Here is a 13,318-nt window from a genome sequence, read left to right as displayed (position 1 = left end):
TGTTCTGTATATTTATTTAAAGTCTATAATATGTCTTCTACATTAAAAAAGCAGAAAATCTAAAAGAAAAATTCCTAAGAAAGATCTTACTACCATAATAATAAGTAAGAAATTAACATTCAGGTACTAAACAGACCATGGATAGGGACATCAGGAGGAACTCCTTTCATTTCAAAACACTCAGAGATTGGCCTGACTACGAAGTTTACTTTTAACACTTTTTGTTTTCCTTTGATAGAAAGCAAGGAAAACCTACACAGAACTTCACATGAATTAGAAAAACAAAACCCTGCTCTTTTGTTTAATTTCAGTTTAGGGCAAATATCTCTTCACAGCACAAAGCAGCCCTGTCGTGCAACAGGGCTGAGGCAGGAAATGGTGTTTCTGCCTCAGTTTTGTTGATGATCACAGGCCTTTGATGTCCCTGTGCACTGTAGCAGCCTGAGAGAAAGTCAGGGACTGTTGAGCAAACTAATCATGCATAGGTCTCTGAACACAGACCAAATGCATGTAAGGATGCTAAGGGAGCTGGCTGATGTTAGTGCAACTAACACCTATTAAGTTTAAAATAGCAATTGATGGAAGTTTGCTATAAATGGATAAAGGGAAATGACACACCTGTTTTCAAGAATGCAAAGGGGAGGACTCAGGGGTCAACATTGTTCAATGATTTGGACTTGACAAAGAGTACTTTCTCTGCAAGTGCACAGATGATACCTAGAAGAAGAATTTCTAGAACTGTTGATATGCTGAACCACAGAGCAGCTATTCAAAGCTACTGTGACAAGCTGGGAAAAGAAACTTAATCAAGTTTGACGAAGGCAAATACAAAGTCCTCCATCTGGGATAGAAAAATCCCATGCAAAGACAGAGGCCAGCGTGGACTAGTTAGGAAGCAGCTTGCTGAAAAAAACTTGGAGGTCCAGGTGGGCAGTGGGCTGGACATAAGCCAGCAGATTGCTGGCCAGCAAAGGACAGCTGCGTACTAGGTAGTACCAGTAAGACTGGCCAGGAAGTCTTCCCCTTTATCTGGCATCCCTGAGGTCACACCTTATAGTATGGGGTTCTCCATTACAAGGAGAACACTGACTAAGTGTTACAAGTTCTCTGGAGGGCACCAACATGAATGGGGGCTGAGGCACATCATACACAAGGAGAAGAGGATGAGAGACCTTGGTTTGTTCAGCCTTAAGAACAGAAGGTTGAGGGAGTAGGAGAAATCTTATTACTGCCTAATAGGAGGGTAAAAAAGCTGAGCCAAATCTTTTCAGAGGAACAGAGTGATAGGACAAGAAACAAAGGAGACAAGTTGCAAAACAGCAAAATCTATTTAGATATAAGAAATTACTTTTTTTTAACTAAAAACTGTAGTCAAACACTGGAATAAGCCACAAAGATCGTGGAGTCCTTGGAGACAGAGCAACCTGATCTAGGCCTGAACAACCTGATCTAGCTGGACTTGCTCTAAGCAGCAGGTTGGTCAAAAAACCTTCAGATGTCCCTTCCAATCTATTATTCTGTGACTAGGTTGTGTAGGCCACCAGTGACTACAATAATGTCTATAATAATGAGACTGCAGATATGGCAAGCTTTCTTTGTGTCAGTGTGGAGAGCCTACATCACTGGAACTTGTAATAGGGAGAGATGGAAGTCTTGTGAGATGGGCAGTGAAGTGTCCTCAAGGTCAATGTAAGCATACAATGCTAACAGTCCTTTACTGCTATGATTACACTCACACCAGAGTTCAAAAGGTCTACTATCACTACCATCACATATAAGGAAGGCAGAAGCCAAGGAGACTCACTGTTCTGCTTTACTCCAGACTGACAGATCTGTTTACAAACTCATATGACCTCAAAATTCTTTTTCAAAATCCTTTTCAATGAGTTCAGGAGCCCCACTGAGTTCTACCTGGTGATCTTGCATATAGTATCTTAGAGGTAAGGTCTACAATGTCATTCTCCTCTAAAATACACTCTTTTTAACCAAGAGCAAGCAAACACTAGAGGCCTGTTTTCTGTATTAAATTTCATACAGCACATGAATACAAAATCTCAGTATTACTTAAGTAGCAGACAAAATAAATATACTTTTCCACACTGATCCAGATCAGCAGTCTAAGATGCTTTCAAAAAATCTGTAACAGAACAGTTGTCTAAGACAGACCTGCAACACAGCAGAGAAGGCAAAATAACCCCCCAGGCAATGTTGATGCATTTGTAACTAGAGAAAAGTGAAAGCCATAAAAGAAGAGTAAAGTGGTTTAGCTGCCCAGAGCTTGAAAGAAAGACTTATATAAGAACTTTTTCTTTATGCCAATAAAATAGAATATTTTGTGAGATTACTAATGAACTGACTAAACTTGTGTCAGTAAAATAATCATGAACAGTGCCACTCTAAGCACATAACTCAGAACAAGGATAGGCTTCCACATTTGCACAGCACATCACATCAGAGAAATGGTGTGCATGACGCAAGGTGCAGGACTAAAATCTTGCACACTAAAGCAAAAAAAAGCATGAAGTAGCTTTCTTTTAATGCAATTAGAGGCAACACATGGAACAATAACCTTGATCAGCAGAAAATCAAGGAACTCATGAGATACTATAACAATTAACTTCATGTTAACACAAAAATTTACCTCACGCCAGTTGTAAGAGTGTGAGGTTACTTGTGCCTCATTTGCCAAGTCTTCCTGTATTAGCAGTTCATGACATGTTTTACAGAAAGGCAGTGTCAAAACATGTGGCAAAATACTTAAGATCTCTCAACATATTATAAAAGTGTCCCCAGTGCCAAATGTGCCCACGCAATGCAATCAGGGTAACACAGAAAAGATCTAAAGGGACAACACAAAAATCTATCACTATGCTAATGAGCCAGAACACAATCTTTTTCCCCTAAAATTAATTGGTAGCCCCAATGTACTTGACAAATCTTACAGGACAAGGATTCCTGTTGGTACAATGGTGTAAAATTCTCCACAGTAATCAGATAATGCAAATATAACTACCTCAATATGCTCAACAGTCCACAAACTTTCTTAGTTTTACAAACTTTAGTTCTTGGACTCAGATTTCTCTTGGGATAAAAGCTGTATGCTAAAAAGGCACCACACCATGTTATTCACTGCTCATTCTGAACATGACAGACAAAAGCACACACAGACAATGCTATTTTATCAGAAAATCCACAAGGACTGTACATTCCCTCAAGCAATTTTGTACTCTTAATTATAGTGGAGGCCTTTCTGACAGCAAAAAGTTTCTTCAGCCTTTATCTTCTTGTTTGAGATTACTGCATTTTATGTACAAATACATGCTGCTTGCTTGTCCTAAAGAGACTCTGGTTAGCACAGCAGGCCCACCTTCCCTCCTGCTGCTGCTGCTGAGAGAGCTTCATGCTGCACAAGTGACCAAAACTGCACTAAGCCAAGTGAGATGGTAGCTAAAAACTACAGGCAACTCATCAAATACAAAATCTATTTAAAAGCATTACCATCACAGATTATGATTCTGTGCAATGAGGCTGTCACTGGCCCAAGCTCTAACTGCTCAAAGACAAAACTCCTCTGCCTTTCTCACAGTACACCACCGTGGTGGTGACTGCACCTCTGAAAACACCAGGCCTTGGCTTGCTTCTCCCTGTTCAGGACAGGAACCATTTGCTTAATTTTCACACACTAAGGCAGAACTACCAACTCACTTTAACAACAAGTGACATGCAAATTAAAATTAAATTAGAAAGCACGCACAAATTAAAACAGAACCAGGCTCTCACTTTTGAAGGTTGTTGAATTTTAATTTCCTGGGAGTCAGATGCAGAATCTGATTTGGTGCCTCCAGAATTTGGTTTCTCCTTTTTTCTCTTCTGCTTCTTTTTCTTCTTCTTCGCTCCCAAATCCCCTCCAGGACTTCTGCCAGAGATGCAAAGAATGTGCAATAAGAAAAATCAATACCACTGAGCCTTAAATTTTTAAAAAGTTAAATATGGAAAAGCCAGCATTTTGATATGAAAAATCTAACAGCGTTTTGAATGTAAAGAAAAGGCAGCAGAAAAAAAGCAAGGAAGGGGGGAACTGAGAGCTTTGATGAAAAACTTCCTGCAAGTGCTGTCTCATTTGTTTTACACTCTGACACCAGCACAACCAGGCATTTTGACATACTCATGTCAAATTGTGACACTAGATAGAAACCAGTGCTCTTCCTCCAGACTATTATCTGGCACAAAAACAAAATGACCAAATTCATCGTTTGAAGGAACACAAGAAAGTATGGGAACTGAGGAAAGCAACCTCCTTGGAAATTCAGTAACTATTAGTGCCCCAACATTTTTCTTCTTCATGCTCAACCATAAGACACATCTGAATTTGAGAAGAATCCAGATGAAACATTCTGTTGTCTGAAAATTTTGTTCCTAACTTAAGCTGCAATGAAATTCTTGCTGAAATCCCAGTAAGAGACAACATAAAACTAACCAAATATTTGTGCTTTAAAACAATAAACACAATGGGGTCAACTTTAATTAAAAAGTCTCAGGAACAAAGTAAAAATTGCACTTGAGGATTCTGATATATTTTGACTATTGATAACGTAAGTTATTCTTTAAGGAGATTTTAATTTAAAAAATAATCAAGATAGAGAATCAAGATTAGATCAGAATTTGCAAAGTGTGGGATGTGTTAGCAGCTCTCAGACAGAATGAAAATACGGAGGCAATGAGTCAATTAACACTAAATTGTCTTCAAGAGGCTAATCTCTCAGCAAAACCATATGCACATAATGGAACTGAAGACAGATATCAGAGTTTGGGGGGCATGGGTGTTTTTCACTGGAAAACAAAAAAAGTCAATGCAACAAACAATTGTTTCTTTTAATCCTGGAGGGGAAAAAGCCCCATGTATCATACTGACAAACAAAAAGAAAGAAACTCAGAAGAACATAACTAAAGTTATTACGATCAACATATTTGCAAGGGACATATTATTTGCTGTAACATGCTCACTTTCAAGATTATGATGACAAGTCTTAGCATCTATACCTTGCCTGAGCTGGTATTGTCAAGTCAACACCCTCCCTCCAGTTAGGAGGCCCAAAGCCTGCAATTAACCAAACAATGCAACTAAGCAAAGACTGATTTGTGTGAGATCCTTAGTGTTCTTTAGAATAGTCTGTAGTGAAAGATCAATCTCAAGAAGTTTGTAACATTCAAGGTTACACTGGGTTATGCTCCCAATACGAAAGCGTTGTAAATGCCGCAGCCTCTAGAACAGGACCAAGCTGCTACTCAATGGATAACAGCAGAGCAGACCAAACACACTGGAGAGATAAGAGAGTTTGAAGCATTTACTAGAAGGCTGCAGAAACAAAAGATGGACTTGTGTAAGTGACGCAGGGAGAACATCTTTTGTTCCAGAACAAGCATACTGCTGGATCACCTGCACGATCCTCAATGAATCACAATTTCATTGAATCACAGCACTTAGGTTGGAAAACACCTTCAAGATCATTGAGCCCAGCATTAACCCAAGTCCACTACTAAACTATATCCCTCAGTGCCACATCTACACATGTATTCAATACCCCCAAGTATGGTGACTCAGCCACTTCCCTGGGGAGCTTTCACCAATACTCAACAACCCCTTCAGTGAAGAGATTTTTCATCACATCCAATGTAAATCCCCCCTGATGCAAGTTGAGGCCATTTTCTCTTGTCCTGTCATTTGTTACCTGGGAGAAGAGGCCGAGCCTCACTTGGCTAAAACCTCCTTTCAGGTAGTTGTAGAGAGTAGTAAGATTCCCCCGAACCTCCTTTTCTCCAGGTTAAACAACCCCACTTCCCTCAGCCACTCCTCACAGGACTTACTCTTCAGCCCCTTCACCAGCTTTGCTGCCCCACTCTGGACATGCTCCAGCTCTAGTTTTGAGGCCAGGGAAGGGCTCAAAACTGATTCAAAGTGTGGCTTCACCAGTACAAGAGTATGATCACTGTCCTGGTCCTGCTGGCCACATTCTGTCTGATACAAGCCAGGATGCCACTGGCTTCCTTGGCCACCTGGGCAGCACAGTGTCAAGTCATTTAAAATAATAAAATTTAAATCTATCTTAAAGCCTGTATATCAAGCTGACATTTTGAACAAAATTTAAAAGCAGAAGAGACCCAAAGAACTGGCAAGTGGTTATAAATATAAAACAGTAAAACCTCACACATGTGTACAAGGACTTCACTACCACTATCTGGCAAAACTGAGATAAAAATACAAGGGGAAGTCAGTTCACCTTTGCTGAGATTCATTTAATGAAGTAATTTTTTTTACTTTCTGCAACTGTCCACAAACTTGTCTTTCCCTGTAGGACCTCACATACAGCAAACAAATGATGCCTCTGTGTCCCTGAGCTGGCTCCCAAGGGTTTGAGAGATGAACACCAGGCTATTTGGAGTTTCAGCAAACACTGTTCTTGAGCAGACACCCTCAGCAGGCACCGAGCCTCGAACTGCACCAGTGCAACTCACTTGTCTTCTTGTCTTTCAGCAGGATCCAGCATCATGTACACCACAGGGGAATTTTGGTCCCTAGGATTACTCGAGGGTCAATGTTTTATTTAGTTTGGTGAAATAATGAACAATTGAACTAAAAAAAAAAGCTTGGCAGCTATGGAGAAAAATCAGCTTTGCCAAGCTTTACTAATATTATCCCCAGTCAAACCGTACTTTTACCAGGACAATCATGGTTTGTACTTTGACCAATTCAAGATCTTTTTCATTTAGAAATGTATAGTCTTAGCTGGGAAAGAAGGAAGACACAAGTAAATTGCTGTAAAATACACGTGGCATTTAAAATTACACTACTAGTTTTTAATTTTTTTAACGTTCCAAAATCCCAGTCCTTTGTTTATGACCTTCAGGTTTAAATCTTTCACACTGTCTGTGGCAAAATAAATACTGGTATATTTGTCTGACAGGTTATCCAGGGATCATTCTGAGCAGTTATTTATGCAGTCTCCTGCTTGGGTCAGTTTATTTTTTACTGTTACAGTCCACACAATGTAAAAAGAGGATTTAAATAGAGTTCTACTCATCCTACTATTTAGGCACGCCTGCAACCCAGATATTTGGCAGCAGGCAGCACACAGAAACTTCTACTCAGTAAACAGGTTTGTCCAACACAAGTTACAACCCGAGATATCAAGCAAATCAGGGCAGAACCAAAACAGAAACATCTCAGGATTTGTTGTCCTTCTCATGCTCTGCTTTGAAAATAACTGAAAGGCTCTAAAACTGGGAGTGAGAATGGCTGGGAAGGGAGGAACTTGGTTGCTCAACTTGTAGTAATTATGCTGGCCTTGACAGCACAAAGGATATGCAAAGGCAACAAGATTGAAACCAAAGGCTCCTATTAAAAGCTTTTCTCTGACATTCTTGTGAGCTGACTAAGATCTGAATTCTCCTGTCTGGTCAGATACACCTCTATGATTACACGTTGAATTATATCTCACACTTAAAAGCTGGGAGGAAAAAAGTTTCCCATTTTTATGAAAGTTGACCTTAAAGTGTGAAATCTCTTTTTCCAAACTACCCTGCACCTGTAAAGAGACAAAACTCGGAGCTCAGGTCCTATGTGTGAAGCAGAAAACCAATACAGAGCTCAGGGTGCTGCCATGTCAAGTCAGCAGGTCAGGAAACACGACCTTTTCACACATCAGATCAACACATCTGCCCCAGTCCAGCCTGCCACACAGACCACAACAGATTATACAAAGAAAACCATTCAGTGTTAGACTTCTGGAAGATTTTGACTATGTCAGTCTAGTGGAGACACACTTATACCAGGAGAACTTTAATGACAGGAGAGCAAGTCTATACACCGAGGTTCAGCTAGATCTATGTACAGGCACGGTCTAAGATATTTTTAACTGCACCCACAATGACAATTTTGTCAGCCTGATGAATAAGAAAAAGGTGAGGCCAACATAAAAGTGACATGCAAATCAAAACTCAGTTGAGCCAGAAGAAGGGTCAAAAGACCTTATTTTCCCCCAAAATGACTTAACCTTGCCCCAGAAACAGGCTGTGGATAGGACTCTGAGATAGTCACTTAGGCCTACAGTCTTACGATTTTGTCTGCAAGTCACAAATGCAAGCCCATGATCCCACCCACATACCTTTCCACTTATGTACACACATCTGGTGTTTTGCATAGATGTGGGAAAAAAATACTTCTGCTTCTCCCTGCATGTGGTGGTGTTTTGGTTGGATTGGGTTTTTTAAAACTGAAAAATGGGAATTCTTAGTGCATTTGGGGAGAATTGTGGCAAGGGTGGAGAAACTTACTTTATGAGGCTCAGAGCAAATCCATGAAAAGCCGAGATGGAAAAATCCAGAGGAGCGCGACAATTACCCTGTTCAGCTGGTCAAACTGTTTTGGTTCCCTTGGTTTGAGATTATCTTTATCACTGACTAATTGTCACTATTATTTTAATTTCCTTTGTGAACACTAAATTCTGCTTTAGCATAAACAGCCTTTTGTAATATCAACATCTGTTTTATGTTACATAGAATGGTAATTTTAAGTTAGCAATTTCTCAAATTTAAAACCAAACATGCACTTCAGATGTTTATTTTTAAACTGCAAAGGCCTGTGTGCGGTTCTTGCTTTCACAGTACTTCTCTCTCTGTGAGTAAGTGAGGTTGCCAAGCTGCATTTCTGAAGATGTTACACAGATCTTTTTGATCACAAAAATTAGGTCTCATGTATATGGGCAAGACTTCAAAAAATTTTAAAGCAGTATTATTTATACTAAGGCTGTCATTGGTTCATAAAGAAAATGGAGGTTTAGGTGCAAAGTGCTTTCTCATTGCTGTGAAAAACTACCACCACTCCAAGACACTGACCAGAACGGTCTATGCCCTTCAAATTCCACTTACTAACAAACTGTCATTCCAAAGAATCTCTCTGCATGAAGACTTCATTTGTACACATTTCAGTACTTGGGAATGCAAGGTTTTTAGCATGAAAACCTAGCAGCAATACCTTGAACCCTAGCCCAAGAGTATTCCTCAGATCTGCATGTTTCCTCTACCTCACCCTTCAAGTCTGTAATCTGTACTCTGAGATGTAAAACCCACCTGCTACAGCACTGCTTCCACTACCTTAAAAGATCTGCTCCTTTTTTAAATCTAGAAGTAGTATTCATTATAAAATTGGCCTTTTTAAACAATAATCATAGGGGTATACTACTAAAACATTCAAAGCAAGTAAGTTGGGAGGGCTGGGGGAGTTGTTTAAAGGTCATACCTTTTCCTCATCTGTTTACTAAATGTTTTGTGCCCCAGGCCTTTCTGGCAATGAGCATAAGGAGCTATATAGAATGTGAGAGACCTTATAAGGCTGGGCTTAGCAGGGTGGATCCAGGTGCAACATTTTTTTCTACATACACAATAACAAAGATATTTTGTAAACCACACTTTATTACAACACAGAACAAATACAGCATAATGCGTCTAGCAGGAGCAAACTACAGAACAGGAAAACAGCAATGAGTCACACAACATACATAATCCTGCCTCTAAAAAACAGGAGCAGAATCAGAGGACAAAGATATTTTCACAGCTGAGAGCTACAAAATGGTTATTTTCTGCTGCACTCATTCAGTGTTCAAACACAAAAACCCTGCAAATTAAAAAAAAAAGAAAAGAAAAAAAAAAAGTCATATCTATCTAAAAACCATGTTTTCCTGTGGGCAATATTCTAAGGACTTATTTTCAAATGTCAAGAAACATCTTGAAAATAACTTAACTTACATGGCAATCCAATAGAGACTGACACACAATATTCTGCCTCTTTCTGAAAAAAGTGCAGGTTAAAATAGAATGAGATTAAATACTGATCAACACTAATGGAAACCACACAGCATTTAGCAAGTCAGTTGACACAGTCATCGTCTCTAGTAGCTGGACAGCTCATAAATTGCCTAAGTATATAAAACCTAATCTAAAAGCTTGAAGCAAACTTTAAAGTTACCTCAAGAATTAATATACAATGACAGGGAGTAAACCGGGAATAACTAATTAGGCTCCTATTACTATAGGTTAATCTCTCAGATCAAGAATAGATCTTGCATGCTCTACTGTGAGATTTTTCCTTTCATTTGCTGGAATTCGTTTGAGTATTTCAGCCTCCTGACAAAGAGTAGCAAAGGAGATTTTTCAAAGATTACCGGAAAATAAAGGAATTCAAGAGTCAATATGAGACTTCATGCAGCAGATACTAATATTTAAGAGGCTTTTTTCCTGGAATGATCTGCCACTAATTTAACTAAACTTACTAAAAAACACTCATTAAAATACATCTGGGATATTCAACAGAGACAAGTTTTGGGTAGAAGACCATACAGGCTACAGCTGGTGTCCCTTAGAGAGCAGTGAGATGCGTGTCGGAGTAGAGCAGCAAGCTGTGACTCAGAACACACCAAAGTGCAATTCTTTGTTCCCTGGTTGCTCCTTACACACTGCACTCGCTGTCACAGCAGCCCAAGCTCAGCCACACACAGAGCTACGCTGCAAAGGGCAGCTACAGCCCGGGCACGCACACAGACAGACAGGAGAGGAAACTGAAGCAGGAATGCAACCAAAATGAATTCTGCACAGGAATTACCTGAATCATTACCTGGCTATCATTACCTGAATCAAACATTATCATTACCTGGCTATCAAACAATCCCAACTAGGATGCCAGATCAGTTCCTATGAAGAACAATAAATAACTCTCCGCTCTTAGGACTTTAGTTTCACGTATTTGGGAATCACCATCTGTGACATATTAACTGAAGCAAATGTAACAAAAGCCCCAAAATAACAAAACATTGTTTTGTCCCTTTTAATATCCCAGATTTATACTACTGTAATTATTTCTAACGCAATTATTTTAGTGTGCGTGCCATTAACTCAATGACAGAGCAGCAAGCATCGAAGTTTTCCCCTTCTAGACAAGTCAGCCTTCCTAAGTCCCTTAGATTTTTCTTGCCACATTAAAGATTGCTGTCAACCAAATCCTAGAAGCAGAAGACAACAAAACCAGAGTACATCCTCAAACATCAGTCACCTACAGAAAAGCTCTCGAGCAGATCAATCACAAATTCACGAGGAAGATATTTGTGTAGCACTGTATAGATTAACCTAGTTCTATTTTAGGTTACTCCAGCCACTCCTGGCTGCCACAACAAAGCGCCTTCTCTGCAATCACGTTTCCAACCCCTCAAAAAAAAAAAAAAATTAAATGAAGCCGACTTTTGAAACACATTCCTCCCACTCCCCTGCCGCAAAAGCCTTCAGAGCAAGCTAGAACCTTGGCACCTCGCGCCTGAACGGAGTCATACTGCAGCCAGCCCAACACCGAGCGGTGGCAGGGGCCGCAGCTATGCTGGCTGCCTCTCCCATCAGCTCCCAGGCAACTGGAAACACCGCCTGATCCTCCGCGTGGGAAGATCTGAGACGCGAGATTAGTGGAGAAGGAACTACAACCAGACAACAGCGTCTGCCCCGGCTACTGCCGTGCTAAAACACGCGCTCTGCTCTCCACAGCGTGTGGATCTGGAGGTAACATCTCTTGGAGGACAATGGGTGAGGAGGAGTGTCCGCAGGACAGGCTGACACAGACGATGCCCGGACCGGAGCCGGCCGGCAGGGAGCGGGCGGCGGGTGTGGATGTGGATGGGCGCGGGACGGCCCGCGGGAGCCGCTCAGCCTGAACCACCGGCAGGACACGGGGGCATCTCCCCGCTACAGGGGACTTCCCGGCGGCCAAAAATACGCAGAAACGCCCCCAAGCCCTGAAAGCGCCAACAACAAGGCGGGATTTACCCTCGCTTATACGGCACGGTTTCAAGGCCGGTGTCCGGCGGGTAAGTGCCAGCCCCGCTGCGCTCTCACCTCGAGCCGGGCTGGGCCCGGGCTCCTGCCTCTCCCCTTGCGGGCAGAGGGGCGCGGGGCTCCGGGCCGGGCGGCAGGGCCGTTCCACGCCCGCACGCTGCGGCGGGAGGCGGCCCGGGCTGGGGCCGCTCGGCCGCCGGCGGCCCGGCGCAGGCGCCGCGGATGAGCCGGGCCGGGCCAGGCCGGGCCGCGCAGGCCGCCCGCCAGCGGGCAAGAGCGCCCACCACACCCGCCCCGCCGAGGGACCGCGCCGGGCATCAGGGGAGCCCGGCCCGGGCACCTCCAGCCCGGCCTGTGCCGCGGCGGAGGACGCGGAGCTGCCTCCCCCAGCCATGCGCGCTCCCAAGCGCGCCCCTACCCCTTAGCGTGCTCGGTCTCCTCCTCATTGTCGCCGTCTATGCCGCAGGTGTCCTGGTCATCCAGCTCCAGGCTCTGCTGGCTGGCCGCGGACTCGCTGTCCTCCGCCATCACGGGGGAAGGAGGGAGGGAAGGGGCGGGGGAGCCTGTGAAAGAACCGGGGCGCACGGGCAGACGCGGTCCGGAGCAGCTCCCTCTAGCTGCGGTCCTTCCCCGCGCCAAAGCCGGGGAACAAGGAGGCGGCGGCCGCCGGGGCTGCCCGGCCGCTCCCGCCACCCCGCGGGGACCGGGGCGGGGCCGCACGGGGAGCGCCCCGCGCCCTGTCCCGCCCGGCCCGGCCCTGCCCGGCCCTGCCCTGCCCTGCCCGGCCCGGTACACTCGGGCGGTGCGCTCCTAGGCCCGGCCCTGCACTGGCCCCCTCATGCCGACCTTCATGCTGCTTTGCCAGCCCTCTACGGCCCGGGGATCCCGTCCGTGGGCGCTGCCCCGCAGCCGCGGGAGACCCGAGCGCAGCCCCGGCGTGTCCGTCCCGCGGAGCCCTTGGGGCTGGGCCTGCAGCCGCCGGGCCTCGGCAGCACCGACGCGCGTTCTGCCGGCTTCCCGTGTTTCCTTCTCGCACCATAAACACTCGGACGCTCAAGTTATTTTCATAGGTCTCCTTAGAGCTTTAGTAGTGACTTTTGGAGTGCTGCTAGATGTAGACAAAATACCCAGGTGCTTATGGCAACAAATTGGAAGAAATGAAGAGAGAAAAGCAAATAAATTACTGCAGATCTAGCTCTGCCTTGCTGCTCCCACTGATGTCAGCCACCAAAGAACAGAGCAGTGTCTAGGGGACCCACCACACCACTGTAAATCTCATCTTTCTGGCTCTTTCCCCATTCTACCTTCCAGGTTCTGTCTCTCCTCCATAACAAAGGCAATCAAGGTTCTATCATGGCTACACAAAATTAACCTGTGTCTACAATTCAGAGATGCTTTTGAGCCACCTCAGATGCAGGTATGAGCATAGGTCCAGATGCACAAATGGACT

At 43.7% G+C, this 13,318-nt stretch overlaps 1 protein-coding gene across 2 annotated transcripts in view; it reads right to left on the bottom strand.

Moving 5' to 3' along the window:
* Positions 1-13,026, bottom strand: part of NMT2 (N-myristoyltransferase 2) — a 32,825-nt gene extending 19,799 nt beyond the window's left edge. Inside the window, exons 1-2 of one of the 2 annotated variants that reach the window (XM_038130210.1) lie at positions 12,287-13,026; positions 3,781-3,916 (exon numbers count right to left, since the gene is read on the bottom strand). In XM_038130210.1, the coding sequence (XP_037986138.1) occupies positions 3,781-3,916; positions 12,287-12,396 (246 nt within the window). In that variant the 5' untranslated portion in view covers positions 12,397-13,026. The remainder of the gene's footprint in view (positions 1-3,780; positions 3,917-12,286) is intronic. The other variant, XM_038130211.1, reaches the window with a different exon arrangement.
* Between the last annotated feature and the right edge of the window lie 292 nt (positions 13,027-13,318).

This window comes from Motacilla alba, chromosome 2 (genome assembly GCF_015832195.1).
Source record: "Motacilla alba alba isolate MOTALB_02 chromosome 2, Motacilla_alba_V1.0_pri, whole genome shotgun sequence".
Classification (NCBI taxonomy): Eukaryota; Metazoa; Chordata; class Aves; order Passeriformes; family Motacillidae; genus Motacilla; species Motacilla alba.
Note: the sequence above shows the minus strand (reverse complement) of the source record. Positions and strands in the feature narration are given on the sequence as shown.